A 27,889-nucleotide genomic window follows, 5' to 3' on the forward strand; every position below is an offset into this window, starting at 1 on the left:
CAATTTTCTTCAACCTGTAACAAAGCTGACATGGATAAAGCAAGAAGTTTCCACCAGATCTAGTCATGCTTCCAATTTGAGACATTCCCACAGATCTGAGAGATGAGTTTTGGAAAATCAAGGTTCTCAGATTTCAGAGAAATAAGGACATGCCTCCATTCGATTCACTTGGTCACATCAACCCCGCAGTGGCTCCTGTCCTGTTCACTGAGGTGGTCAACCCAAAAAATCAGTAAGATGCAAAAGAAACCAGACAGGAAAATACACACAATGCTAGACTTCGTGGGATTAACACATACATTTTTTCAGAGCAGGTAAGTTCAACAATGGACAAACCCACAATCACAAAAGCAGGGAAATCACCTCTGTACCAAAAAGCTTTCCAGCACAGAAACAATATCCTGAAACATGCCAGACAATTGGAAATGCTTGTGCTTCAATTACTCTTCCTTGACTATGAATTATCACTTCACAGCCCTCAAACAGAGCTGCTAAGTCAATTCCCAGGTACAATTCGCAAAAAAAAAAAAAAAAAAACCAAAACAAAACAAAAAAACACCCAAAATTTTACAAGTTAGATGGCAAACCCCAGATGTTTCATAAAGAGCAGTTTTACTGAGACCTGCAGCCACTTCCACTGGTTCACAGCTGCAGCACTGACAGGAAACTTCAAGTCACTAGTCCTCCCTGAGAAGTTGCAAATAAGCAAATGATGAAACAAGTTATATTTTGTAATATGAAACAGAGGTCTTGCAAACTAAGTGAACTGGGCTTTGGAGCTTTTGTTTGGCTTTTTTAAGTTTCTGAGTAACTGCAGTGCGATCTAAACTTCAGTATTTATCTGTTCAGAAGCAGGTAGTTTTAAGTTTTGAAATTCTAATACCATTTCAATGTGGGCATTGGGATAAAAAAAATCTATGGATTGTATGCTACAGTAATTGAGAAAGAACCACAAAATAGACATAGTATAGGCTATATGTACTGATGCTATCATATCTTTAGTAAAAGAATTGGTGAAGGGACTAAGGCAGTGTCATACAGTCTAGAAACTTTTTTTTAAAAAAGTGTATGCCAGAATATTCAAAGAATAATAACAAATGGGTTCCTCAACAACCAGCTAAGCCTATCCCCAGAAGCTCACCACAGCCATCCACTTTCAAAAGCCAAAACTAAATCTGAGTATCTTCTCTCTTCCAACAATCTTCCTTAAACGTAGCAGTTACAGGTTTCACATAGAAGGTTTTAGTATGATGTTTGCTGGTACGCATTGCAGAAGAGGTGTCAGAACACATTCTAGTGGTCCCTTATGTCTTACATGACCTACTGAGCAATTCAAGTTAAAAGAAATAAAAATAAATCAAACCTTAACATTCAACTAAAAATTATGACAAAGGCAAAAAGAAAAACCGCAAACCAAAACAGTGAGAGCACCTCCACTGCCAGGCTAGTACAACTACTGTTGAATACACAGTGGTATGGATTAGTGGTCAAGCACCGTGAGAATGAAGAGGTTACAGGCCCACTCCACAGAAAAAGCTACCTGATTTTAATTAAGAAATTAGGTTCTTCAAGAATTAACATCTCATCAAGCTTTCAGTAATCAAATTAAAATATTTATGACTCCTCAGATCTACTTAATAGGAAACAGCTCCACTTTAGTACTTCCAACTGTATATTGGTATGAACACTGAAAGAAAGGAAGGTTAAACTGCACGTCCTGCCAGCTAAGTTCCCCATAGCATAGTTCAGGGTATGTTTTTTTTAAGCACCCATTTTAGGGGGGTATATTGACGTGAAAACATATATAGATTGGACTAGTAATTATAGATTGGACTGATAACTAACATGGTCAACAGAAATATTTCCTCTGTTTCACTGTAACTTTTTCTACAGCTTTCAGTATGAATCAGACTATCAAGTCACTACAATTATCCCTGTCATATTTTTGAGTTCTTTGATAACTCAAAAAAAAAAATTAGCTTGCTACCTAACACTGGACATCCTACACTGAAATTTCTCAATTAAAGGTTTGGAACTATCTGTTCAACATAAAATGCTGTTTGGTATAGAAGCCAAACGTGTATGTCACAGGACACACACACAAAAAAAAAAAGAATATCAAATCTTATTCCAGCTTTTTGTGCTGATTTCATTCCTTTAGACAAGTATCAACAACTAATCATAATTAAATGTTTAACAGAAATCCCCCTGCCTGTTTGCAGGTCCTTCTCAAACAAAGTTTTCCTAGGATGAAAGCCCTCTTATGAAGAGCTGAAACAAAGAGGTACCGCCTGCCAGAAATAAGGGGGTGGAGGGAATAAAGTATTTTGATATTTCCAGTCCAGGCTCCATCTCCAAAGGCCTGCTTGTCACAGATCGATCCAGTCAGGGCCTGCTAAAGATGCACTGATCATAAAGATGGCATCTGGTCTTCCCACGTATGGTACGCAATACATTCAAACTAGGGCCTCTCTGACTATGAGCAGCACTGCTGGATTAAGACTGTAAGAACCTCTCTTGAAGTCTGGCTCCAGGACTGAGATAAGACTCCCAGATGTAAGAGAGAAACGAGTGAACACAGCTCCAAGCAAACCAGATCCCGCAATAAAAATAGGAAGCTGCGTTCTTCATCATGCCCCTGCCCACCCGCCGAGTGCCCACACGGTCTGTCCGGTGCCGAGGGGGGAAGCAGGGAAACAGAGACCCTTCCCACTTCTCCCACGATTATAAGACAGATTCACCAATTACTAGAAGTAGTAAATAAACTGACATAATTGAATCTGCTTTCTGCCAGGCAACACCATTTTTCACTGCTGACAACTAAAAATGAAAATTGTCCCAATCCCTAGATATTAGAGCGCCACTTCGATTTATCAGTAAAATAAAGAAGTTAAACTGCCATTAAAAAAATGAATACTGCCTCTAAAGCAAGAGGCAGAGAAGAAAAAGTCAGATTCGGGTATCTGGCACTAGCCCTCTCAAACGGACTGCTGATGGTCTGAGCAACAGAGGCCCCGCTAACTCCCCATGCACTGCGTACCTCAGATTACAAAGCACGTCCCAAAATCCTGGGGGTGGGTAATAAAAACAAAACAAAAACCCAACAACAAATAAAAAAAAATAACAAAAGTTGGGTGTTGGGGGTTTTTTTTTGACCAAATTAAGATTTACAGTCTTCTGACAAATATAAAACTTTGGCAAAATTAAGGGAGTACATTAAAATGGAGTAATTATACAGATCCTTTTGTTTCCAGGAATCTATTTTATATAATACATTAGAATTTAAAATTATGCCAAAAGCTTTTTCATGTAAGAAAGCTTTCATTAGGAGAAGACACAAAATAAGTTATCAGCACTTAGTACACAGGAATGCATTTATGGTACTCTTGTTATATATACAGTGTGAGGGAGTTTAGAAAATGCTGTCAAACTTCATTAAGAGGAATGTTATGCTACTTAAAATTACTGAAACATTCCAGGCTTTTTTGACTATCCTATGCAATAAAGCAAACCTATTAGCAGTACATTATAGCTGAGATGGCAAGAATTTGCTAATAGTTTCATGCTGATTAAGCAACACGCAGTAAGCAGTGCCCGGCCGCTCGGTACGGCAAATGTGGCCCTCCGCCACGCTGCTGAATTATAATTCCGTGCTCAGCATTCAGCGGATCAGCTGGAGCCACCAGCCTTTAGAGAACATTCCCATTGAAACCACAAGTATAATAAAGTATTGCAGTACTATCTGCCAAGCTATCGGGGGTAAAAAAACCCAAACCAACAACTTCTAAGGACATGTATGCATTGAAAATCTCTACGCTAAAGTATATAGCAAAGCTCAGCACGTAAAGCTGTTCTTGAAAGCTGACAGAAAGCAGCTGTTCAGCTGCAGAAAACACAGGTTGAATGGAAGCTGAGCTTTCTGGGAGTCTCCAAGAAAAATATACACTAGGGTAAAGGGTGTGTTATTTTTCTACTAATGGTCATCAGTGAGTGATGCACCTTTAGATGTCTGTTGCATTTGTTTAATGATTTAGCTAAACCAGAATATCACAAACAGGAGACATTTAAAGCCTTACTATTTCTGGAAAAACAGTAATTTTCCGTGAATAAAGCAGACAGAAAAACAAGGTTTTCAATGTATTTAAAATTACTACATACAAGTTTTCACAAGAATACTTTGCCATTGATTTCTATGTTGTGTTCTAGAGACATTCCCACTGAGCTTCTCTAAAAATGTGAATTACAGGCAAGTGCAGGCATTGTAGGAGCTCCAGGCTCCAGGTCCCACAGGGGTCTGCAAAGCAACAGTGCTGCAAGCTCATCAGCCAGCCGCCCAGACAGCTTTCTGCCCGCTGTTGTCAATAAATAGAGCTTATTCTGCTTGAGAACTGGTAAGACTTTGCTGTTCACCCCATCTAGTACCACAGCTGTATCAAAAACATAAACTTACTGGGAAATTTTAAATACCTGAATAGGGTTTAGGCTAACATTACTCCAAATGCTTTTGTCTTTGCAAGAGCAGCAATTGAGCATATAGGGTGATTAGCTATATCTTCTAAACGACACTTACTGGAAGTATTAGCAGCTGTGCTTTTTAGATTGCCATTGAAATGGGGGATTAGAGGATGGGCAAACAATCTGGCATGGCGAGAGCACAGCAATCGTAACAAAACCGGCAGCGAAGCCTGAAGGTCCGATGATGCTTGCAGCCATCATTCAAATCACAGAAATGCAGGACAAGAGTTACAGGAAGTTGCTAAACTCTAAACTCTAAGAATACATGCACATACTTTACATTTCAGCATACAGAATCATCTAGATCGAGCAGAAGCTGAAGTTTTATGCCACCTTTCGCCAAGGCAGTACAAAGCTTTTGGCCGTACTGGCATACCATAACAAAATGGATGTAGTAGCAGCAAGAAGTTACCAAAAAAAAAAATCAATTACAAAAAAAAGTCACTCTTGTCATAAAGGATGCCTTTACTGAGATGCTAAGCATAATAAATTATATGAAAAGATCCTCCAACTTGAAAAGGATTCGGAACAAGCGGCTGTTTGATATGGTTTTGATAGCCTGTTTCCATAGGCTTCTTTCTCCACATTAACCTTCCCGGAAGCATCACTGAAGCATACAGATGATACAAAAGCCATTTTGACACACTATTCATCATTTTTCACATATGTAAACACAATTTCAAGTAAGAGGTAACCTTTTAAATGGTTAAATTAAAATTAGATGTTAAGCTCCCACTTATTCATTTAGCTCATTATTAAATAATTATCTAAAATTTCATTGTTTTAAAATCAAAACTCATTTTCACCTGGCAGGTTTCAACCAACAGTGAACGGATTAAACTTTCCTGTCTTTAAAAACCACCAGTCTCTATACTGGATCATCCTTTACTAAATCTGCATTCAGATCCAGTATTCTCCCACATTTAGTGTGTAACACTGAATATAATTAGTGAGTTCCATGACAGACAGCAAGATTTTTGTAGAAGGTGAAAGACAAAGTCACTGTACAACAACTTAGAACAGAGACAGCAGTTTAATTTCCAAAGGAGTCTGGCATTTTAGGATACTGCATTTCTTTGACATCCTGTCTCCCAGTACCTTGGAAAGGGACATTTCACCAGCCTGCCTGAAGCAAACAAACCTTACGGCAAAAAGCAAAAGAAGGGAAAAAAAATGTACGGCATTAAAATGAATATATTTCTTGTTTTTCCAATACTTTAGATGTGTTTTGTGCTTAAAACCTCTCTGACCAGGAAAAATACTTCTTATTTTGGCACATATGGAAATGAACGTCACAGCTCCACTGGAAGAGCGTTTTAAAATTGAATTCCCGTTACAAGCTGGGCTCTTAATGGAACCAGAAGCTGGCTGTTTATGTATTGTCACCTCCAGTACACATACCTACTCAGCTGTTTAGTTTCCAAATAAACCATAAAAATCCCACATATATTAGCATTCATCATTTATATTAAGGGCAGGGGGGAGATATGAAGAATTAAGACAAAATGTCACAAGTCCTTCTAAATTCAGCGGACGCTGCCTCAACAATATACGTGCTCCAGCACACAATCAAAACTTTTAAGTTTTGTTAGGGCTGATTGAACTCACGTTCAAGCTCATGGATTTTAGTGACTTAAGACAAAGAACATCTACTATTACCAAAAGAAAATATTATGCATGATGTTATGAAGGATAAAGTAGAGGCTAATTCTCATGCCAGACAAGACATACACACACAACAGTAAGTCAAGCCTTCCGTTTAAAATTCTGCCTTAAAAGACATAATAGGATGAACCAAGTAAGTGTTAGTAGTTGGCACATTTATATAAGAGTTATTTAAATATCTGAGCAAAGTAGGAATGTTTCCTTTAGTAGCTGTTCAAGACCACACAAAAAAGCCTGTAAGTAATTATGCCATGGTGCTTCTAAGATGTTTTTTAATTCTCAACTTTTAACTTAGCTAGAATAGGCTACATTCACTCTATTTTAACATCGTGATCCCATTTTGCAAAAGTGTACCAAATAGTAGGATGAATATTTTTAGAAATGCATCCAGTCCAAGAAGTTAGAGGTTTTTGGTTTTGTTTAAGATCACTTTTGAGGTTTTGTTTTTTGAGGTTCTTTAAAATGCTAAAGGCAGGTACACAATTGTACTGTTAAAGACTATGGCAAAATCCCAGAAATACTCAGCAACAGGCTATAGATACTGCTTACAGCAAAACTAAGCTAAGCAATAAAATTCTCATAGGAATCTCAACCAGGTTGCATCTTTTTCCCCCCTACAACAACTAAAAAAAAAAAATATACGTATTTGTCCTCTGACTGTATTTCTGTGTCTGTTTCTCTCTACTTGCAGACAGTTTGTTGGCACCCAGTTTCAGCGCAGAAAGCATGAAACTCAGCCATGCATTTCTGCACTCTTTCTTCCCCTTTATTTTCCTTACACCAGCAAGAATTTCTTTCATTTTTAAGAACAGCTATTTCTGCAATTCAGTATCACAGTAAATAAGTATACTTTTGTCACTAAATTTTGTGTTTCAACATGAAAATAGATGTTAATTTAAGTCTGCAAATACTACTTTATTGAAGCAACGTTAGATATTAAACCAGCTTTTTTTTGTTTTAGATAACGGTTAAGATGACATAAAAAGATGTAGTATTTGTGGAATTTTATTTACTTTACAACAATTCTGAGGCTGCATCTAAGCCCAGATCCAACCAGACCAAGGGCAACACAGAAGCCTGGTCCTCAGCGCTCAAATCACAGTTTCTAACGTAATACATGGTGAAGCACAGTAGCAGTTTCTGGACAGACGGTAAGGAGGCACTGGGAGAAGATGATGCTAGAGGGGGATAAGCATATGGAATTCCTGAGACCACCTATGGACACAGCACTTAAATACAGCCCTTTAAGCTACAGTCAAAGATTTCCCTCAGAAATCAATGGCAAAGAAAGAAATTGTCAGTGTAACATCTTCTTACCCCACAACGTTCTCTTTATTTGTCTTAATAAACAGCATGCCAAAGACATGCAGCAGCTAGAAAGCAGTCTGACAGCCATCATACATAAATGCTGCATGGGGGATCATCACACTGTAAGCTTGGACTGCTGAGGGTTTAGGGCTTTACAAAGCAAGAAAAGAAGAATAAAAGAGTTTAGAGCTAGATTTTAGCAAAGCACTTGGGATTTGGGTTCTTCTGGTTTTCCATAAAGAAAAAAAAAACGAACATGAGCACATGCTCAAGTTTTACTCAACTTATGGTTACAACAGCAACTTGTGAACTAGGAAAAAGCAAAAAGGGATGCAATACAGTTTTTACACATACAGTTAACTGAGAAGTAAACAAACTTAAAGGAAAGTTTACACCTTGGTGCATCACAACCCACAACCTGCTATTGGAACAAGTGCTCTCAAACTTGGAAAGAGAAGGAAGTGAGACAGGTCTCTCCTTATGATAAGAGCATAGAAGAACAAGATAAAAAAATATCTCTAGAGTTTTACTTCCTTCACCTCTCTTCTCAGGCAGTCACATGAAGAACATAACCTTCAGACTGGCAAAGGCAAGAGGAAGGAAAACAAGTAAAGCTGAAGGCTGAAGCTTGTTACTGCAAAGGCTGCGGTGGACAACCGATGAGGATCTGCCACGGGGACAAGGGCAAGTGGCTGAGCTCAGCGATGGCATGAGCAATAAGCAAAGGGTCGGAAGGACAACGCTGCATCACAGCTGGGCCACTGGCACGGCCACCCTGCCTCTTCTCCCAGAGCTCGGATCCAGCTGCCCACCTAAAGCAAGGCAGCCACAGAGCCCGGCTGGGAAAAGCACGCCTGGGAGGAAGCGATGAAGTCCTCTGGCATAGCTTGTGGGTGAGAGTGCTAAGGAGTGACACACGTTATGGTATGAAAAGCACAGGGCCGTAGGGTAGCGTGCAGATGCCGTTAAAAGTTAGAGTGCAGCACCTGGGAGGGAGGATGAGGAAAAGTCACAGCCAGGACAAATGGACTTATCTGGAGGAAGAAAAAAAAAAAAACCAAACAAAAAAAACCCCAAAAAAACCCCAACACCACCACCAATGAGTACATCTCATGAAGTTTTTGTGAAGGAGTTTAAAGTTGGTAGTTGCACTATATGAGGTGCAAACCAAGTGCTATCAAGAAACAGAACAGTGGGCCCTGATTTTTTATGTCTTTGTATATATAATTATATATATAGAATTTATGTATACACATACACATAGTCCCCTGTGTCTAAAGCAGAACACAGTTATGCACAACAGCCATCTATTAGCTCTTTGACTTGGATGCAGATAACCAGGAATTGACATGGATAGGGCCAAGCATGTTGACAGATCATCGGGGGGTGGGGGAAGCACCTTTATTAAATTTCAACAGGAATGCAATCAAATCAAAGTCACAGAAGAACCTCACATTTAGTGTTACAACACTTTACCACAGGATAAAGCTTCTTCTAAATACTTAAAGAACAAACAATGGTTATGTGCAACACGGTATAAAGTTTCTGCTGCAGCATGAATCATTTCTAAACAATATCCTGGCAATCTATCAACCTGTCTAGAAAATAAATGTGTATACAACTATTGGATATATTGAACAACCAGTTGACAGTCCAGAAAGTTTGTTAATAGTATTTTTTTGTTTTAATCAGACATACTATTTTGTTAGAATATTTCTTTATGTTAGTACATTTGTTGCAGAAGTCCCATCACATCAACACTAAAGATACAAGCATGTCCTCCAATCCATCAGATTTGCAGACTTCACGCTGGACTATTTATGACTATTCAAGTTGCAATAAAGGAGTATGTATGGGCTATTGACGTACTTGATCAGAAGACTGCTTAAACCAGCGCCACCCCACCTCAGTGCTGTACTGGCAATAAATATTTGTAGAGCCAGGTGGTGACCAGAGCAGCAAAGTGATTCAACCGAACGATAATCCAGAAAGGCGAGAGAGAGATGGCAGCGACGTACACCCGACACCACCAGAAAACATATGCAAAACTCTGCTCTTCAGCACCGCGTTTAAACAGAACACAGAGAAGCTACTTAACTTACTTAATCTGAAGATCATCCAGAAGCCCCAGGCAAACAATTAAAAAGGGAACAATTAAAACTATGTTAATTAAATTCAAAACATAATACGTAATTTCAGATTTAAGATAGGAGCCAGTAAGTTCTAATCATGAATTTGATTACTAACAGAAGTTGAAGCCAGATAATGTAACGTCAAAACCCAACATAAGCAATACGCTGAATTCATTCAGACGGCTCCTCAACTTTTACATTTCATTTACAAAACTGTTTTATCAGTCCAAGAAGTAGAATTAATGGAAATATAGACTCCAACACCTATGCCAGTCTTCAGAGCATCATTGTACACAAGAGTTTATAAGAGACAAGACAGGACAGGCAGATAAAAACTGTTGAAAGAGAGGAAAAAAATACCAAAACTAATGTTGCTTTACATCTCAACAGTCTCTCAGCCATTTCAGCATCAATAATTACAGTACCAACTTAAAAATCAGGAGTCCCCTGTATGTGCACCCACTAGCATGTCAGGTTTTCGCAAAGCCTTCACACAGGAACTATTCCATGTCTCTGCTCATTCTTTCCACCTCTTCTATGCTATTTTCAGGACTATTTATCTCCTTTTCACGATGAGAGAGGCCAGTGACTGCACACTATTTAAAATACAGAAATACCATGGAATTAAGAGTTCTGCATTTTTTGTTTTGCTCCATTTCCTACTACTGACATTCTCTATGCTTGATTGCTTCTCTGCATTAGCCTAGCACTTTCAAAAATAACCTACTAAAAAGTTACTAGACTAAATTCAAAATTGGTAAGTGTAATCTGTGTAGCCCAATTACTCACCATCACAAGTCTTTTTAAAATCTTCAATTCCTACTATCCTGAAAGATTGTTTTGTCCGAAAGTATTGTCCTTTAGCATTAGAACAAACCCCCCATAAGGGCAAAAGCTGTTTCTCTGTGTCGTTTTTAAATCAAACATACCTAGCAAGGCACGGTCAGAGAAATATCAGCTGTTTGGGTGCTAGATACGCATAGATTTTACTTTCCTTTTTTTTTTAAGCACAAATGTCTACTATTCCAGAGAGAGCTGCCTAAAAAAAAAAAAGTGTTCTGTATTTTATTCTACCAAGTCATATGTTCCCTACCGTTTTGTCTCACTGCTGTGAAACAAATGATACTTTCTTTAGAATTCTACGAAATAACAGCACATTTATTCCATAGGCAAGCACTGCAATATTAAACAACTGCCTAGACAGTAACTCGGTAAAGACATACCGAATGCAATTGTTTATATTCAGTTATGTGCAAGAACAAGACACGATCAAATATTCTCAAATGGGTTTTTGTTTATTACAAAGCAGTTTAAGTTTGTTCTATGTCTGGAGGTTCCTGACTTAAAATCGACAGAAGCTCCGCCAACGGAGAACAAGCAAGTCCCCAGCATCTCCAGCTGCTTTCAGTTTAGGCAGCAGTCAGACAGAACACCCGTTCCTTTTCCTAGGGCTGCTTTTCTGTTTAAACATTCACCCCACCATCCGTAAAGATTCTGCTGTCACCCCTGCTGAGGGTGGTATTTTGCACTACTTCAAAAGAAAAGGCAGGTGGGACCGCAGGCACTAAAGCTCATATTGCACACTAGAAATTACACTTTTCTAGATGAAAAGAAGAAAAATCAATTCCATATTATGACTGTTACTCCGTAAGCACTGCAGCTTGAGCTTCATTTGAGCTAGTAAATAGCTCTACCAGGATGAAAGGCACAGGTTTATTAATGTAAGTTGATGCCTTGGAAGTTCCACTTTATCCTTGTCTGCATTAAATTAAGGTAAACAAGGGTGAAAAGTCAGAAGACTGTGCTGGCACTTGCAGAATTTTAACAGTGCTCTAGATATTTGTTTCTATTCTGAAAGCACAACACGAAACTGCATGTACCAGGCAGATCTGTAGCTTGCTCAGCTGAGCATTCAGAGACCAGCATTAGAACAAGCCAACTTGTCTCCCAGGTTATGATTTTTCGACAATTGCCTCACATAGATAATACTTGCATTGGTTTTCGGGTTGTTTTGGGGAGTTTTGTGGTGGTTTGGTTTTTTTGTTTGTTTGTTTGTTTTAAAAGAAGGTCAATCTGAGTTGCAGCAGGTAAGTTCAGAGGAGCGTACAGGCTGCAGGCAGTGTTAGTGGGACACGGCGCCTTCTCATTCTCAGGCACCTAAATCTAGAATTACTCATTCAGACTGAGAGGGATAACTATCTGTTAGCTGACTTGCACATTAAAAATACCGAGACAGAGCTGATCACAAACAGCACCACTGTAAAGTGCAACTATCCAGACCTGTTGTCACTGGGAGGGGAAAAAAAAGCTCCAGGAAAAGTATTCCTTAAAGGTTCTGGACAGAAAACATTCAGAGTTACTGATGGAACTTAGAAAACATTTCAAGCTGTTTACAAAGTTCTAGCAGCAGTAACTGAAATTACAAAAAAAAAAAAAATTGTCTTAATGTTTTACAAAATTCCTTAAATTATAAAATTTTTCATTCCTTGTCATTGAAAGTTATTCTTCACGTCATTATAATGGGCGTATTTTAGCATTTAACATCTTAGAGTAACAAATGCTGATTTTAAGGAGGTAAGAGATTGAAAAGATGGTACTTAAAATATAATTCAAAATATTACATTATATATGCTACCACAAATCTGCAAACATGCTCAGTTTCATTAAGAAAAAACCCTCTTTTATAAAGCGTGCTTCCTTCATACTGTCAAATTATTTCTTCCTTCGGCAAATTAATGAAATAAAAAAATAGCATGAATTTTTTTTAAAATAGAAACAAATTAATTCCAGGCCCCACAAAACCAGTGATAGCCATTTATTTTAGAGCTTTAACGTTTGACCAGCAAGGCAGTCTAACACTAATGATTTGGCACTAGTCTTCCAACTAAGTGACAAAGTCAAGAACGTGAAGATCTCCCGAAGATGTACTCCCACAACTTCTATGGAAACACAAAAAATTTTGTTTTCTCAACTAAAAAAGTTACAGTAATCCCACAGAAATCGCAGTGGTAAGACAGAAAGATCTCTTTGCAAGATCTTTACTAAGAATTAATCAAAGCAAAACAGCCATCCTGGTGATAATCCCCTTTAGTGCTTCACAGTTTATGCAATAGTCAATTACTAAAGAGGATGAAAGACAGAACAATCTTTGCAAATAGGTCACTGTCTATATTTATAACGATTAAAACCTGTCTGCTACTAAAAGTAACTTTTAATGAGCATAAAAAGCAACATTAAGACAGTGCACGTATTTTACTCTTAAATATATTCTATGTCTCCTATGACAGGCAAGGAGGTGACGCTCAGGAGAAACAAAGTTATTTCACATAGGTTATGCATTAGCATTGCTGAAAGCAGGTTTTAATTTCTGTCATAATGATTTTATTCCAAAGTATCATCCTGAAAGATAACACCTAACCATTCTTGACACGATGTCTGAATTTACACAACTCTTTCCCCATCTGCACACCTTCTCTCTCTCAAAACTTGTTAGTAGATTTTACCTGTGAACACTGCCCAAAGCTCCTTTCCAAGACCACTTTTAATGCCTTCCACTTTTGCTTCAACCTTTCTTTCCTGTTTAGGCATGCCAAAGCATGTAATATTTTTTTCTTCAGAAGAATTACTCAGGGGTCTAGTGCATACTGTTGGGACCTCCTTCTTTCAAGTATTGTCTGTTTTCTGCTACAGAACTCTCTTTCAAAATTTTCCTTTTTCCCCCATCCCTGGCCTCTCTGAGGAGTATTTTCTGCCCTTCCTGTGGGATCAGGGCATCACACCTGACACCAGTTTCCTAAAATTTTATTGAATTTCATTGATTCTCACAGCTTGAACCACCACCACCAGGTCAGTGATTTTTAAGGCCAGCTATGCACTCCTGAACCATTTCATTCAACTCCAATTCTACCTGCAGTTACCATCTCCACCAGAGATTTACATCTGGTTAAATTGAAGCTTGTTTCCTCTCAAGCCCTACGTCCTCTAATTACCTCCAGCCTTCCTACAGTTCCAGTCCCTAACATTTGATTCTTACAATGCCTTATGCACCAGAGTCAGAATTTCTTTGCATAAAATGTCAGGAATATTTATTACCCAGTCCTGATCTTTTTCTTAACCAGATCATTTGCTAACATCTTCATTAGAAAACTCTTCTGCTCACACTGTCACCTCTCTGTCCTTCATTTCATATAATATTTCAGCTGCTAAAAAAATCCTTCCTTTATGCAGTACGTTGGAGAATCTGGATCTTCGAGTATTTCCACAGCCAGCAAGCCTACGAGCTCAAGACTGTACAACTGCAGAACTTGCACTTCATTACAGGAAAAGAGAAGGAGGATAATCTTCAGAGAATAACGTAACCACCTCTTAGAAGAATCTCATACATTTGTATTCAGGATACTGAAAACACACTGACGGTTGGGCTAGGGCTGAACATTATCACGTCAACTCCCCCAAAAAAATCACCTACACAAAGGAATTATTAATAAGGTCATTCTAGCTTCTCATCTTACAAATTCAAGAGAAAACACCTGTAGCTTAGAGTTTATTATAATGCAGACTGCATAAAACTGAACTCCACAGCAGGCAGGGCAGGGAGAACCACAGTCAATCTTGTGAAGTGAAATCCTGTTTGTGCGTGAAAGTTGGGAACTTGATGTTCTCGCTACAGACTAAGAGCAATAAAAACAGCTTTCTGAGCCATTAATTTCTGCACAGCTGATTTCTACTAAACAATGCTCATTATTGAAAGAATTCTAAAAAAAACGCGAGGCTGTTCCAGTGAGAAGGCTGGCGCTCTGAATATCTAGACTGAGCTAACGGTGACATCAGTGCTACCGCTGCTTTAATCTCTATGGCTACTAAATGTCAAACATTTTCATTGTATTTAAAGAGCTTGTGATTGCGCATGATGAGATTAAGTTACCTCACATTTTTAAAATAAGACAACTGCAAGGCACAGTGAGCATCCGCATTCTTGCCACCCAAGACAGTGATAACGGCAAGTTCTTCAATAACATCCGTCAGAAACTGCCGTGCTTTTTCCACAGCTGATATGTAGCATTTTTAGGATTTGTAATTTTTAAACACTGTGAAAATGTCCATCTTCAGACTTTCCATAACCCAGTGAAGTCTACAAATATGGTCATAGCTGCCCAATTTGAATCCAAACTTATAAATAGGTTGGAGCATTGAGTCAAATATATTTGGGGGAGTGGGACAGGGGAGCGGGATGGGGGAGCAAGGTGAAAAGACTTAGTGTCACTGCATCAATGGTCACAAAGTCCAGTGGAAACTGAGTAGCAGGCCATACATTTCTTATTGTTTGACAGAAGACACCCACGTAACGTTAATTTCATCTACATCTGAGAAGATCCATCAAACTATAGTCAACACAGTACAAGGAACTGTCTTAACATCTAATATAAACTTTAGTGTGGTAAACTATTTAAAGTAGGATATACTTTCTAAACATTCCTTAGTATTTTCATAATTTGGCAATGAATTACTATGGCAGTAGATGGGCTACTACACATGCTTCCAAAATAAGCATCTAATAATTTTATTCTTCCAAGTTCAAAGTGGCTCATATCAACTACAGCAAGCTAGGACACTGCTGTAAAGAAAATGCAAGAAAACTGATCGATCTTCACATTGCATAAGCGAGAAATTACTAAAAAAAAAAATAGAAATTAAATTCAGTAATCCTATTTAATCATTATTGGGGGTGTTTAAAATAAAATGGTCATAAAAGATACAAGTATTAGAGGTTTTAAGTCCCATAACTAGAGAAACTCTGAATTTCAAGAATGAGGCCGAAAGTAGAGTAGGATATTGAAAAACTACTGATGAGTATTTCAATAAATATATGAGCTCATACAGTTCAAGACTACATAAATCACCCAATCAATCTTGTATCTTTAAGATCTTCCCACACTCACTCATTAACTAAGCAGCTTTGTCTTATTTGTGTCTTATTAGCAAAGTACTGATTCCCAGCTCTCCATGATAAGATTTTTATTTCTAAAGTTAGATTAACTTTTATTTGAATACCACACTTGCGTGAGTTCCTTTGGCACTCTGAATATACGCTGGCAAGTGGCATTTACTAGAATGATCAGTTTGTACCCAAGCAACAACAGTTTCACATTACGGAGTAAGAAAGTTCAAGACTAGGGAGCTTTTAACCTTTGAATTTCAAAATAATTCAACATCTCCCTACAGAAAGATGGGGGGGGATTATGTATATACACACATACATAATTTTGTATGTACACATACATCACTGGTTAAAGAACAAACTTGGATTTCAATAGACTAATTAACTTGGTTACTGGTACCAGAAGTGACCTGATTATCCAAGTCAGAGTGCTAATCTTTTGTTGGGGGTGGGGGAGGCCTGTTAAAAAAGAAATTAAGAAGTGAGAGAAATGCTTTTACTAAGGAGAAAGGCCATCAATACTCAGTTTTAGCCTGAAGTGGGAGTACACCATTCCTGAGATTCTTCCATACTAATTAACAAACTCACATGTTTTGAGTTTTAATCCAGAGCAAAGTTGTGAGAAGCAAAATTGGCAAGGCTGACTCATTACAACAAGAGTCTACAAATAAAATGATCAAGCCAGAAATTAAACTCCATATAAATCTTAAGTGTACCATTTTTAAACTATTAAACCCACTAATACATCAATTTAAAGCTCTCACGCTATCTATACACATACTTGGGAAAAGCTGACAGTAACTAGCACTATTATATTATTTCAGTAAGCCAAGAAGTGAAGAGTTACTGCAGTAGGCTCCCTTCCTCTGGAAGAAAATAGAACCCAAATTCAGCATCATCTCAAAACAATCCTAATAAAGAAAGAAAAAAGTGTTTCTGTAACATTCAATCACAGCATAACATAAGTGGAATTCATCAACAAAGCAAAGTATTTCTGCAAGGAATAGAGCTATACACATCAACTGTTTAGACTGCAATAACCAGTTCATGCTGAGATAAGACATTTTTACTTAATCTGAATTTATTAGAAATAAATCTCAAAACAGCAGCAAGCAATTATGGCAATAAGGAAACAAAAGAAAAACACACACACACAACCGTACAGGGACTTTTTTTTTTTTTTTTTTAGCTTACCTGCACTTGTTCTGTGGAGCTACTACTGAGTTCATCTCCAGACTCCGAATCTTGGTGAATTTTTTCTGAGCCTTCTCCTGCTGAATCACAAGATTGTTCATGCAAAAAGCTGGTCTTCTCTATTTCCAAGAACTCTGGACATGGGAAATGACCCATGGAGACGGTTCTATACTGATTGGAAACCTTGGGAGATTGCAACTCATTGTTAAGTTTTCCATTGTTCGAGGTAAGGTCCAGACTTAAACCAAGAGTTTGACCGGGGCTAGTGTTCAGTCCCAGATTTTGATTGGCATCTCGAACTAAGCAAGACACTTGAACTGGAGAAGATTTTCCAAAACTAGAAAGCTCTGGTGACTTATTCACATTTTCTGTTGATCTTTGTAATCCATGTGTCAACTTCAGAGCATTATTTGGCAGCATGCTTGCCTGCTTAACAGGTGGCATCAGTGCTTTTCGTGGTATTTCCTTCACATACTGTGCTGGCACATAAAAGGGTTTGGAATTTTCATCTCTTTTGACTTGCCACCAATCGTCATTAGTCTTTTTCACTAAGATGTATTTCTCCCCTTGTTTAATCACAATTTTCTTGTCCTTGGCCTCATACTCATAGTCGTACTCCACTTCAATGTACAATTGTCCTGGGAGGATCTTCCCACCTTTATCAGCCATTTCTATTTGAAAATATTTCACCTTTTCAGGCAAAAGGTAGGCAACATTCTGTTTCAGAAGTGTTATTTTCCTATTAATAATCAGAGCTGTAAGAAAGGAAAAAAATGTATATGTAATAATTGTTTAAGAGCACTTCAGAGGAAAATAATTTCAAAAATAACCCTGCCTATTCCATTTATGTCAACCTCAGACTAAATAATTGAGGCAAAATGGAAGATTTTCAGATACTTTTCTCAGTGATAAAACAAAGTCAGCAAACCAACTTAGTCACCGATTTAACCCTCCTATTCACACAAGCCTCCTGCTATCAAGTGGCTCATTAATCCTGTTGTTTCTATTACTAAATAATGTTGATTAATCATCGCGGGGGGGGGGGGGGGACACGACTTGGGGGGACGGGACACACTAGTCTGAGTCAATCCATGGTACTGTTAGATAAAAGTATTCAAAGTTTCCGAGATACTTTGGTTTCAGTGGTTTAAATTCTGCATATTTACTTTGCTCCTAAGAGAGCTTTTTGTGGTATTTACATTACAGAAAACCTGATCTAACCAAAAGTTTAAGGGCTAAAACGGAAAACACAATCAAAAATCCCAACAATAATGAAACAGGACTACGAATCAAAACCAAAACTTGATAATACATGAAAATGTTGAAAAGTACTTTCAGCATCTTATAATGCAGACAACCACCACTGTATCCACACCCATGAACTCCAAGTTGTCTCTAATCATATAGCATCAATGCTACATCAGTTCATGAGTGGATAAGCATCAGTCTTGCCAACTTACGCTGAACACAACATAGTACATTAACATGAAAGATAACCTTGAAAATCAAAGCATGTAAGTAAAGGGGAAGATCTGCAGTATTCAAATAGAATGTAGGAGAACTCAAGTAAAATGCTGCCACATTTAATCTCATAAAGATTAACAAATAAATCTTTTTTTTTTAAATGCATGTTTCATGAATGAGAAAAATTATGTATAAACTTGCAGCTCTGCAAGTTAAGACTTTGTGATGAGATCTGTAGTGTTTACCCTGCCACAGAGTGGAACTAATGCAATTCCATGCAGGCACACACACGCAGGGTGAACTCAACTCAGCTACCCTAAACAGGGCTAAGGACTGAAACACCAGCAAAAAAGGACTTGTGGCGACAGCTGAAACAGAAACCTTTAACAGTTCTTCAATTTTTCTTTCACCATTTCTGCCATTTGCTCTGAGCCTTAAAAAAAAAAAAAAAAAAAAACAACAAAACAAAAAACCACAAACGCATTTCCCACATAACTCGGTAGAAAGAGAAGCTAAAAAGCTCAACTATGATGCCAAGACAGAAGTGCCCATCTTTAAACTTTCTCTCTCCCACAGTTCATTGTATTTTACTTCCGGGAAGCACTTCCTACAGGTAACCATTGTTTACAAGACTCCAAATGGAATCACAAGGTCAGACTTACAACTTTATGGAGGACTTGGAGTCATGGTACCACATTCAACAAAGCTGACAGCAGGAACACAAAGCAGTAGAAAAGAATGCTAGGATTCTCGTGTTTACTCTCTCTACCATAAAATGCTACACTGAAATTCAAAGCATTATAGTCTATTTACAGCCTCGGTACAAAACAACTTGCTTACCTACTGTTCTACACAAAACAGGTATTTTTAAGTTCAGCTCTGCAGTTGTTTAGCAACTGTAGCAGAAGGTAACCATGAAGAAATTGCAGCCATTCCCACTCTCTTCCTAGTTTTGGAAGCTAAGCCATACAAATGTTATTTTTTCCTCGTTACTAACCCTGACTCCTCCCAACACTTCTTCAAAGCTGCTACCAACCCCTTTCACTGCTTCAAGGTCACAGACCAGAAAAATGCAAGTATTTCCGAGTTACAGTCCACCTGTAAGGCCTGCTACCTTGGAAGTTGAAACGTAGGACGAGGGCAAATTCAGAGTTTTTCCTTCTCCCATACAGAAACCAAAAAGAGAACATAAGCCTATGGTTTCCCACAGGGCTACCAAACGTTTAAAAACTTGGATTTTTCATTTCTCTTTTGCAAATTCCCTGTAACTATTTATTGAGAATGCATGCTTAACATTTTTTTTCAAGACAGCTGGGTTCAATAAGTTGCATTTTATGCTTAAAAAAATTAGAATTTTGAGAACTACAAGTTAAATAAAATACAGTAGCTACAAAAATAGCTCTATCCACTTTTGAAATCAGTTTTGCAGCCTCATCCCTTTCAAAAAAAAAAAACCCAACCAAAAACAAAACCCAACAAAAATCAGCACAATTTTTTGTTCTTTCATCCAAGCTGCAAAATTATCAAGTCAATAGCAAACATTTGGTAATGTTGAACATAAGATAAAAAGAGACAGGCTGTGTTCTGTGTTTGGCCAGAATGCTACAACAGTTTTATAAACAGATCACATCATCAGAATCAAGCAAGGCTCTAATTCTCTGACTCAACAGACAGAAGCAAGAGATACCTACATTATAGGTGGGAAATCCTTCTCAGTAAGTTTAAGATCAACATCAACCCTGTACATCTGCAAACAACTACTATGCCCTTGATTTCACTGATTCAAATGCATTAACTTTCTGTTTGAATTTTTTTAATGCAGCTGTTATGCCACAGGCTGCCTGTACCCTACGCACAGCCCAGGGTATAGTTAACAGTAAGTAATGTCCTCTCAAGGTCCATGTATCTGTCTTGTAGAACTTGGGTTAAAGAGCCCTGGAAGCCTCAGCCAAACCTCTGCTGTAAGGGGCTTAGAATAATTCAGATGTGAATGCACAATATTGACATTTGGAGTACTGACTTCATCGTGCTGTTAGTCAATAACTGAAGCGATACAGAGGTCAGACCTTGTAACCCGACTATTTTTTTTCCTTTACCATTGCCTGTAATGCTGGATGGCACCCACGTTGGTAAAGAAGGTTGAAGAACCCAAATTAGACAAGCATGGAAAGTTATCTATTTCCACAGAGAACATCTGCATGCTTTAATGCCTTAAATCAAGTCTCAGCACCTGATTAAAACATTAGTAACAATGAACGGCCCCACTGACAAGGAAGACATAAGAAAACTTATTCAGGAATACAAAGAACCAGAGTCAGGCCACACTTCTGGCGAAGAAAACCCTGGTTGCTACAGGCTAACTAACGTGAGGCGGGCCACATCCCCAGGTGGAAATGCACTGCGCCGTTTCACGGGCATTCACGCTGTCCGATGAGAGGCCACCCGTGGTTACATACACGCACCCTGCCGAGATCCTTCACTCCGTACCCACGCGTGGATCTTTTCGGACTCCCGATTTCCGACTGGAACCGTTCCCACCTCTTACTCAGCTAAGGCTGAGTAAGGCTGGCAGCCCTCGGTGTTTGCAGAGGTCAGCTCCTCCCTTCCCACCGCCCGCGGGCGCCGCAGCGGCCCTGCCCCGGGGCCCAGCCTCTCCCCGCTCCTCCCAGGGCGGCACGGCCTCTCCCCACGGGGGGGATGCACACGTACCATCAGGGGTTTTGCATGCAAACGTTTGCCTCTAGCTAGACTTTACGTACGTCCCCACAAAACGAGACCTTGTCTAATCAAACCCCAATGTGACAGCTTCAGACGGGTTGGGCTGGGAGAGCTTTAGGTTTGCTCGGAGGCAAGCCTTTCCTAGGGCAACTTAAACCCTACAGCACTCAGGCTTAATTGCAGAACGATGCTCGCTAAATTGATCTTGAAGCACATGCAAATGGTCTTGAAAGAAACACGGTCCTAACACACATAGACATAAAATCGTAAGTATGATCATATATGATATATATATATATAATATGATCATATATTAGATATGATCGTCCCTAACTTCAGCATTATCCTAGAACTCATAACACAAAAAAAAAGGTACACAATAGGTATTTCATACTTCTCTTGAGATTATCAGACACAGAGCATTTTCTTCTGATCTTCCAGAACCAGGTAATTGAGACTTGAGATACACTAAAAAGACTTTTTGCTATTTCTTTTATTTTCCTCTTGGAAAAAAACTTACTCACCATTGCTCTGGAATTGTTACTTACTTTATAATACAAACAGATAATAAGTATACCACCCAGAATATTAACCGATTGCCTTAAACTTCTTCGTGTGACCTTGTTCATGGTGTCCTACAAAGCAGCAGCAGTTGACTTGTGTAATCTTTTTCCATTTTCAGCATCAAACTTCACCCACTACTGAAACGAACCCTTCTGCAGTGCTGATACAGAAATAAACTCAATTACTGAAGCTAAATTAGGATAAATTCTTATCAGTTCAGGCCAGCTGAGATACCCTGGCTACAGCTCACTAGATTTCATGATTCTGCTTCTCCCTGGGCAGTTTCCTTGGGGCTTCAAGCTATACAGCAGCCACTGCTTGGAGACCAGTCCCTCAGTAACCTTGTGAGAACTCAACCCTACTCATACCTTCCTTCCCAAGGGACGCCACTCTTTATCCAACACAACTAACTCGTCACCTGATACTTCCAGGCAGACATCAGTGCCTGTAAAAACCACCGTCTGCAAACTGTGCATCTAGAGCATGCAAAAGTTCTGTAAAAATAGATGCAAAGATGCAAATGAGAACAACAGATATAGATGAAACACGGACAACTTACAAGCTTTATGAAAACAAGCTTAATCCTTTGCTGTTTCCTCCGAGATTACTAACATGGGTTGTAAATCGAGCACTGCTTCCAAGTAAACCAGCTTCCCAGAGCTCACACGTCCTTAAAATCAAAGGCATAATAAGTAACCACTTAATAATTGCCTATGACTCAGAGTACTGAATAAGCGATGCATTTTAAACAACTGTCAGGACAACTTTTCAAGCCTCGCTGCAGCACCCCACACCTTAACGAGCTTCCAGCGCATCACCAGCCCACTTGCTCCTCGTTGCGGGCTTTTGTTAAGTTGTTGACTCCAAAGACCGGCTATAAATACCGCAGCACACCCGCACCGACTCACCCCAGCCGAACCACCCGAAGTTACCGCGCTCAAGTTAATACAAGGGCATCAAACCCGACCCTCCCGGATCAGAGGGGGCGCCCGGGAAAGGCCGCCGAGGCGCCGCTGCCCGCCGCCTCCCTTTGTTTCCCGCCGGCCGCGGCCCCAGCAGGTGAGCGGCGGTTGCACAAGGCAGGTCGGGCGGCCCTGCCCGGCCTCCGCGCCGCCCCCGGCACCGCGGGCCCACCGGCAGCGCCCAGGTGCGGAGCTGCCTCCCGGCGCCGCCGCCGCCGCCGCCAACTCAGCGCTCCCGGCGGCGCCTGGGGAACGAAGCCGCCGCCAACAGGGGCACCGCGGGGCGGCGCCGCCCAGACCCCCCCCGCCGGCCGCCTGGCACGGGAGGCGCTCCCCGGCGGTGCCCCACGGGAGGGAGGGACGGAAGGCGGCGCCGGGGGGGGCTGAGGCCGCCACCACCATAAGCTGGCCCCGGCCCGGACGTGCCCTCCGACCGCCGCAGGGCCGCCCTGCCCTGCCCGATTATCCCGGCGGCAGTGCCGCCGCGCTCCTCCCCCTCCTTCTCCCCCGCCGAGCCGAGAGGCGCGGCCCCTCACCTGCCTCGGCGGTGCGGCCAGGCCCCACTCCGGTCGCGGCAGCGGCTGCTGCTGCTGCTGCTGCTCTCGTTCCCCGCTCCCCCTCCCGCCAGCCGCGGCCCCTGCGCCCGCCCACCCCGCGCCGAGTGTCAGCTCCGGGGCACGGCGGCGTCACCCGTCCCGTGTCACGTGCCGGGGGCGGGGCCAGGCGGGGGGTGTGGCGGGGGCGGGCGCAGCGCACCAGCTTCCCGCCCCCCGATCCGGTTCGGTTCGGTCCGGTTCGTTCCGGCCCTGCCGGTACAGCCGGGACGCTCGGGGCTTGCCTGAGGAGCGCCGCCGTAGGCGTGCGGTGTGGGCCGCGCTCTCGGTGGGCGACGCACCCGGTCTTGAGCCTGGTTCTGCTGGGGGGTGCCCAGAGCCCTGCCTGCTCGGGGACACCGCGCTTTCCGCCGGCGGGGTCTGTGGGGAGAGCGGGGATGGGAGCGGGCTCACGGCGTCCGGGCCGGCGGGTTTGCCGCGGTGGGGGGGGGAGGCCCGCAGAGCCGCCCTGAACAGCGTGCCCGGGGCGAGTCGCTGAGCCCGACACCTCGCCTGCTGCCGGGCCGGGCTGCGGGCGGGGTGGGCGGCAGCGCTCGGCCGCGGGGACTGCAGAGAGGGGTTCAGCCCTGTCCCCAAAAGGAGAACCGGAGGGGCTCCAGCCTGACGGATGGCGTGGGTCCTGCCCCCCGAAAGGCATGTTGCCCGTAATGTGAAATTGGTGAGCGTCCGTCCATTCTGCCATCCACTTGCATTGTGCTCTGCTGAAGTCACGCAGTGCCGCTGCCGGAGTGGTAAGGTCATCTGATTCACGCGGTGATGCGAAATGTCTGGGCCTTTCTGTCCGTGACAAAAAGAACAGATGGAAAACAAAAACTACGCCCCTTCCTCACTGCAACCAGGGGTCTGAGTGTTCTGTAGTTGATAACTGAAGCAACAGCAATTTTTAAATAGTCTGACCAAAAAGAAATAATAAGACATAGTCCTATTCAGTTAGTCCAAGTTAACTTGCTTAGTATCTCTTATGCTATTAGTAAAAGTTGTCAAACATCCAGTTTGGGAACGTTTATATGGCCTTCACAGCATTTTCAAACTGTAAGTAATCTTATCTTTCTCTTTAAAAAAAAATGGTATCTAGTCCTCGTGGTTGCAAAGATAACCTTGAAAGCATGAACTGAGTGTAACTGATGCAGCGGTATCTGAATGAATCCACAAACATCCTGAAACAATGGCACTGAGAGCTGTAAACTGTCCGCGCTCTATTATTCTAATCGAGACTAATGTTGGCCCTAACGTTTTCTTTGATTATTTTAACACATGGAAGAAGGAAGGCGACAGTAAGATCCTCAAAAGGGGGGAAGAACAGATTTGCTGAAGGGAAAGAAAGGCAATGGGAAGAGACCTGAGGAGTGCAAGCAAGAGAAAGAGAGAAACAGAGACTATTTGAGGAAAAGATAAAAATAGCATCAATAGGTATAACTGAACATGTGGACACACTTTCATATTGGATGATATTTCCAATATCAATATTTCCGTGATGCCTTTTATCAGGTGGTATGTGACAACATGCAAGACAAGTAGTAAACACAGCAAATACCTTAAAGCTTTGCTTCTTGTATCTTAGCCTGAATACTTGTGAAAATGTCCCCTTGGCACCAAGGATCATTTGACTTTGGGCTGTCTGTCCAAAAAACATCATTATTAAAATTCTGTTGATGTAAGGCTGATACCACTGTCACACCTACTCGTTCAGCAGTTATTCACAGAGTCTTGAAAAACCAACTGGAGACTAGTATTTCTACTGTAACGGAAACACCACCTTCTATATAGATGTCCATTATTTATCATTAAAAGGCAAAAAAAATATGTAAGAGGTCAGTAGTTTCATATTCATACTTATTCTATTGTAAATTATATCTATGTGGAAGAGATACAGAGTAATTCAGGGTATGGTGTTCAGTTGGATGGTTTTGTCTAACAGGATTCTATCTGTATTGCCAGTTTTGTGGTAGAGAATAATATACTTAGCACACTTGGGTATTTCTGAGCAAGCTGACGGTATTTTACCTACTGACACGCCTGAGGTATACATAAAAGCATCTCAAAAATCTGTCATAGTAACCACATTGTTATTATCCGTCCTTACTGCCAAGGCTTCGCTGGAGTGCTGCAGGATATGGCATTAGTGATTCAGTCTGAGGCACTCTTCCCTCTGAGTCAGTGCTGAACCAATGGTCCCGCGTAATATCAACGTGCATAATAGAGCCAAAGGTGCCAGAAGATATGTAATTTTGAGTCCCTGCCCAAGTGCAGTCATGAAGGATTCCACATTACAAATAAACTGTCCAGCCCAAGTTCCAATTTTAGCATCTATTACATATTCTGCCTGGGAAGGATTTCTCTATCATTTCACTGGAGTAGAAGGAGCTAGAGCTCACAACCTTTACTCACCGTGCCTTGTTTTTCCTGGAGATGACTGTCATACTGACACCTCAGGTGGGACTATATGGAAATGGTAGGTGGAAAGATCCAGCACACGTAGTGACCTCACGAATCTCAGGTTGAAAGAATTGCCAACTACAATTGCTTTTTGTGGTCTGCGTGAGCTATGGTAGAAACTGCAGGACTTAATTCATGTATCTGTAGCATTCTGAATGTGTTATAACTCATACACAAAGACATCAATCTCTTTCTTTGTAAACTGATTCCTCGTGAAAAGTCAGTGTTTGAACTGTGTCTATCTGTCCTGTTACGCCAAACTTCAAAACCTTTGTCCAAATTTACCTGTGTTTGCCAAAAGGGAGTTGTCTCAAAGGTAATTAAGCTCCCACAAGTTTCGTGAAAGCAGGCAGCTGTATAGAGGTGCAGGAGAAGCCATGTAAGAAAGTGACTTTATGAATGTTGCAATTGTGGAGAAAAAGTTGACCCAATACTTACAATCTATCATAAAACACAAACCCATAGAAAACAAGTTTCATAGTTCTGAAAATCCAGTCTTGGAAAAATCCTTTTTTGGTATTTGAATTAGCCATAGAAAAGATCCTTCCTGTCCTTAGATCCAAAGTTCTGGAATAGCAGGGTCATGTGTGTAAAAAATTGGAGCCTATTAAATTTGAAGGGTAAATTCTCATTTTACTTTGCTGCTGTTTTTTTTTCTTCTGAGTTCTCTATTTCAAATCTCTACAAGTTCAGCTGTCCAGTATTTAATGCCTCAGTCGCAGTAATTTGAGTTGCGTGTTACGTTTTAATTAACTTGAAATGCGTATCTGAGATTGGACGTTGCTGTCCTGTTACTCATAATGCCAGGCTGATGTTAGGTAACCAACAGAAATGAGCTGCTTAAAACGTGATTGGTATTAAATCCGGGTTGTTTATTCGTTGTTTGCCACCCCCCTCCTTACCAAACAGACTAATCTCATTATGAACTGTGGTGATTCTTTCTTTAGGAAATGGCTGAGAAGGCAAATACAAAAAGCTTTCTCACATCTAACAGGCAAATACTGCAAATACCCACCTTGCTCTTTGTGCTGTTTCCTTGGGTTTTCACTCCTTTTTTCAGAGACTTTTACTCTGGGTTTGGTCTTAGAACCTCAGTAGCGATACGCACTGGAGAAACCATTCTGAATTTAGACAAAGAAATGCACTTAATTAAGCAAACAGTTCTGATATAAATAGAAAATATTTTTATTTTACTTCAAATACTACTTGCAAGTGTATTTTATAAAATGGTTCAACTTACCTGATATAAAGCACATTACCTGGGGCATCTCCTGTCTGCTCTGCTCCTACTCTCATTTTTTTGACAGCTTCTAGCCTCTCACCTCTATCTAAAAATACTTTTACCACCTCCACATAGACCTACAATCAATTCCTCCTTTCTGTTCTTTCTCAGTACTACAAAAGCACTTTTTAACAAAGTGCAGATCCTGTGGGCTTTTTGCACGAACTTGTCAATTTACTCCCCATCTCCTGACTCAACTAACAGATGAGCCATTTTTATTTATATAACTGCGCAGTATAAGGAAAATCAATTGAAAAGGGAACAAAGAGGTAAAGAATACAGAAAAAGGAACCCAGATTTCTCAGAAGTTCAGTGAAGAACTTGTTTCACCATGACACTACAAAGGAATGTTCTCTGCCTTAAGGAGGAACTTTTATCCACAGTTCAGAGAAGATAATTTGTTTTACTGTGAAAAATCAGGGAGGAATTTGTAAGATTTTTCAATCTTGCCAGCTGATTATTTTTGTAAATCGTATTAGCCAGAATGGACTGCGGTCAACGCATGTTTTTTTACTTTGCTCTGTTCATTCGCCACGTGGTCATTGCAGTGCTCGGTATTTGGATCTGTCTCTGAGATCACCCAATGGAAGCTGTGACAAAAATTCCAATGTGCCTATTGTTTGTACTAGCAGTCTCAGTTTGCAAGTAAAGGAACAATTTTCTACAACTATCAGATTGTCAGCATTACTAAAGAACAAAGTGAGATTTGTTTTGGTCAAACTGATCCTTTAATTCTGCTCTCAGCAAGACCAGGCTCACTACGTACCTGTGAAGTTTAACTGTTTATTGCTTTTCTCGTCTTCAGCATAGTATTCCAAACCGTATCACTTCTATGTTGAGCATGAAAATAGACCGCTGAGTCGCAGCACAGAATTAAAAGTGGAGAAAGATATTGAATTAATTTTCTGACGGAACTGCTAAAGCAGACAGTGGGTAAAGGAGGACATTTCTTTGTGCTACCTTGGCTTAAGACCTTTGTCTAAGCTAAATCTTAGTCAGCTCTGCACAACTAGTCGTGTCTTGATCTAGCCGTGGTTTCAGCTAACAGCAAAAACATACAAAAGGCACAATTAATAATTTCAATAATAATATCTCTT

At 40.6% G+C, this 27,889-nt stretch overlaps 1 protein-coding gene across 19 annotated transcripts in view; it reads right to left on the reverse strand.

Moving 5' to 3' along the window:
- The window catches only part of ARHGAP12 (Rho GTPase activating protein 12), an 84,992-nt gene extending 58,108 nt beyond the window's left edge, over nucleotides 1-26,884 (reverse strand). For 10 of the 19 annotated variants that reach the window (XM_054814663.1, XM_054814662.1, XM_054814660.1 and 7 more), the window contains exons 1-2: nucleotides 22,058-22,400; nucleotides 16,753-17,507 (exon numbers count right to left, since the gene is read on the reverse strand). In XM_054814663.1, coding sequence (XP_054670638.1) covers nucleotides 16,753-17,421 — 669 coding nt within the window. In that variant the 5' untranslated portion in view covers nucleotides 17,422-17,507; nucleotides 22,058-22,400. Of the gene's footprint in view, nucleotides 1-16,752; nucleotides 17,508-21,482; nucleotides 22,021-22,057; nucleotides 22,401-22,996; nucleotides 23,154-26,525; nucleotides 26,632-26,750 lie in introns of those variants that run through there. The other 9 variants (XM_054814658.1, XM_054814657.1, XM_054814647.1 and 6 more) reach the window with 8 other exon arrangements.
- Nucleotides 26,885-27,889: the final 1,005 nt, after the last annotated feature.

This window comes from Grus americana, chromosome 2, assembly GCF_028858705.1.
Source record: "Grus americana isolate bGruAme1 chromosome 2, bGruAme1.mat, whole genome shotgun sequence".
NCBI classification, from domain to species: Eukaryota; Metazoa; Chordata; class Aves; order Gruiformes; family Gruidae; genus Grus; species Grus americana.